The 3,666-nt window shown below is 39.4% G+C and overlaps 1 protein-coding gene across 1 annotated transcript; it reads left to right on the top strand.

Annotated features, from left to right (window-relative positions):
* Positions 1 to 568: 568 nt before the first annotated feature.
* Positions 569 to 1,513, top strand: LOC308279678 (olfactory receptor 10W1-like; the record flags this gene model as incomplete). Its single annotated transcript, XM_080719796.1, has 1 exon — positions 569 to 1,513. One exon carries the CDS (start codon positions 569 to 571, stop codon positions 1,511 to 1,513), a length of 945 nt encoding a protein of 314 aa, XP_080575922.1.
* Between the last annotated feature and the right edge of the window lie 2,153 nt (positions 1,514 to 3,666).

The following is a 3,666-nucleotide window of genomic DNA, read 5'->3' as shown; positions in this document are numbered from 1 at the left end:
TCCTTCATCCTAGCCCATCCCTGCACTACCTTCCCCAAGCCCCTTCCGCTAATCTACTGGTTTTTCTCTTTATTTATTGAAAATGCATTTGTTTCCTATTTTCTCTCTAGTTTCCACAGAGGAGAAAAACTTAAAAGACTAAGTGAAATATATAAATAAATGAATGAATGGCTTTTCTCCCCAATATGAATAACTCCTATTACCAAGAATTCCCTGAGGCTTTCTTGTGAATTACTTGAAAGAATTTAATTTTAATTCCACTCCTTTGAACATTGTTCCCAAATTCCACCCACTTTCTCTGCCACTGTGGCTCAATAGTTTCTTTTAATAGACCCAACTCTTGAAGTTAGAAATTGAGGTGTAAATATCTTGGTTGAAAGATATCATAGAAATGCCTTAAAATAACAAACTAGCCCTAAACCTTCTTATTTCTACTTCCAGCCTTGAGTAGTAAAATTCAATTCATGGCTCAAAGTGTAAATACATCTTCAAGGTGGTAACACATCACCAGTCAGAGACTTTCTTAGGTCCTTATAACTCTCCTGCTTGAGAGCAAGCAGGTATCTCCATGACCTGGGAAAATCACTCAGTGTTGATGGAATTCGTGTTCCTGGCCTATCCCCCGAGCCTAAAGCTGCGTATCCTGTCCTTCCTTGGAGTCAGCCTGCCTTACACACTCATTATCACTGGGAATGTCCTCATCATGGTGTCCATCCAAACAGAAGCCCGCCTGCACGTGCCCATGTACTATTTCCTGGGCAGCCTCTCAGGGATAGAAGTTTGCTACACTGCTGTCGTGGTACCCCACATCCTGGCCAACATCTTAAAGTCAGAGAAGACCATCACTCTCCTGGGCTGTGCCACACAGATGGTTTTCTTCATTGGCCTTGGCAGTGCGGATTGCTTCCTCTTGGCCGCCATGGCCTATGACCGGTATGTCGCCATTTGTCACCCGTTGCAGTACCCTCTCATCATGACTCTGACTCTTTGTTTTCGCCTGGTTGTAGCATCTGTGGTCATCGGCTTATTCCTGTCCTTACAACTAGTGGCCTTCATCTTCTCTCCACCATTCTGCAAGGCTCGGGGCATTGAGCACTTCTTCTGTGATGTGCCCCCAGTCATGACTCTTGTGTGTGCCAACAGCCACATCCACGAGCAGTCAGTGCTGGTGGCAGCCACGCTTGCCATTGCCGTGCCTTTTCTCTTCATCGCCACCTCCTACTCCTTCATAGTGGCTGCAGTGCTCAAGGTTCATTCAGTAGCTGGACGCCACAGGGCTTTCTCCACCTGCTCCTCCCACCTCACTGTGGTACTGCTGCAGTATGGCTGTTGTGCCTTTATGTACCTGCGTCCCAGGTCCAGCTACCACCCCAAGCAAGATCAGTTCGTCTCGCTGGTGTACACGCTGGGAACCCCACTGCTCAACCCCCTCATCTACACACTGAGGAACAGTGAGATGAAAGGGGCCATCGGGAAAGTGCTCACCAGGAATCGCCTTCCCCGAAAGAGCTAGGACACTGGAGGCACAACCTTTCAGGCCAGGGTTTGGTTCCAGTGCATGGGTATCCCTAAAAAACTGAGATTTCTCTCAGTTGATGTTCAGATGAATCTATTACAAAAGCATTCTAAATTATATAAATACTCTTTACCTATATGCACAAAATGCTCTGCATTTTTATACCATTTGTCTTAGTAATTGCTCTTCTAGCGCAGAAATATGTAAGTGAATGAACATTAGGTAATGCAAAATAGCAAGTATGAGAATTTCTAGCATGCAGCCGGAAAGATGGCTTGTTCAATAGGTTTTAGCTTAAAAATTATAATGACAGGGTTATGTGCAGCAGTTGTGAGCAAGGAGCCAACTGGGTACACTCTAACGATAGCAGCAAGCCATTGTCACTCCTGGACCTGAAAGGTCAAAGGGAGGCACAGTATTATCAGAAACCTGTCCGTGCAGGATACAGGAGGGGAAAGCTCTGGGAGGAACTCTGGCTTTTGGAGGAAAAGCCTCTGTTCACAGAACTGCAGCCATGCAGAAGAAGAGAGCAGAGAGGTAAATATCACTACTGCTTTCTGCTCAAAAAACTATTTGTCACCTGTCTCCCACTATCCAAACCTTCCTGAAGCAATAAGGCCAGAAACACAGGTGATTCTTTCCACAGAGGTCAGGGACATTGAGAGCTAGGGACCAACAGAATATAACCAAAAAAAGTTGTTTATTATAGTAGTTTATGCAAAAAAAATATTAACAATCCAACTTCCCATAATAAAATATGAAGTAAACAATTACTGTAAGATAAAATATGATTCTGTCTTAAATTTGTTTTAAACACTAATTATTAGTAATAGTTAACATTAAGTGTTTAGTTTGCCAGAAATGTAATAATATGTATGCATATAAAATGCATGCATATTATTAATCTTCAAAACCCTGTGAAGTCAGACTATTACTCTTGTTTTCTATACAAAAACAACTTTTTGCTATGCTATTTTTTTACTGTTACTCTGTGGTATAATTTGAAATCAGGTGTGATAACTCCAGATTTATTCCTATTACCCAGAATTGCTTTGGATATTTTGGGTCTTATGTTTCTCTATATGAATTTTAGGACTTTTTCTAGCTCTGTTGAAATAACATTGGCATTTTTATTGGGATTGCATTAAACCCGTATATCACTTTTGCTAGCATGGCCATATTGAAAATATTTATTCTGTCTATCCAAGAACATGGGAGGGGTTTCCATCTTCTAAGAGTTTGTAAAATTACTTTCTTTAGTGTTCAATATTTTTCATTATAGGGAGTCATTCACCACCTTGGTTAGATTTATTCCAAAGTAAATTTTGAGGCTATTGTGAATGGAATTGTTTTACAGATTTCTTTTTCAATTGACTGATCATTGGTATATACAAAAATCTATCAATTATTAAAGTTGATTTTGTACCCAGCTACTTTGTTGAATTTGTTTATCAGCTCTAGGAGTCTTCTGATTGAAGTTTTTGCATCTTTTAAGCATAGAGTCATACCATCTGTAAACAGAGATAATTTATTTCTTCTTTCCCTATTTACACCCCTTTTATTTTGTTCTTTTTTCTTATTATTTTGGCTAGAATTCCAAGTACAATATTGAATAGAAGCTACCTCCCAGCTATACCCTAAGCCCTATTTTTTATTCTTTATTTTGAAATGGGATCTCACTAAGTTGCAGAGGGCCTCACTAAGTAGATAACAGGCATTCTAGACTTACTTTTGGTTTTAAAGGGAAACTCAGTTTTTCCTATACAGTATAATGTTAGCTTTGGTTTTTGATATGTTGCCTTTATGATATTGAGGTAAGTTCCTTTTTATCTCTAATTTCTTTACATTCCATCTGACTCCAGTTAAAATAACAATCATCAAGAATACAAATATTGCTGGTGATGATATAGGAAAATAGAAACTTTTATACCCCATTGGTGGAATTATAAACTAATACAACCACTTTAGAGATCAGTGTAGAGGTTTCTGAAAAACTTGAGAATGAATGAAACCACCATAAAATCCAGCTATACCACTCCTCTGTATCTTTCTAAAAGAACTAAAAGCAGAATACTATAGAAGTGTATGCATATTCATCTTTATATCAGTGCAATTCACAATAGATAATAGATATGGAACCAACCTAGGTG

This window comes from Muscardinus avellanarius, assembly GCF_963383645.1.
Source record: "Muscardinus avellanarius genome assembly, chromosome: 1".
In the NCBI taxonomy this organism is placed as follows: Eukaryota; Metazoa; Chordata; class Mammalia; order Rodentia; family Gliridae; genus Muscardinus; species Muscardinus avellanarius.
The sequence above is the reverse complement of the archived record's forward strand: the minus strand, read 5'-3'. Positions and strand labels throughout refer to the sequence as shown.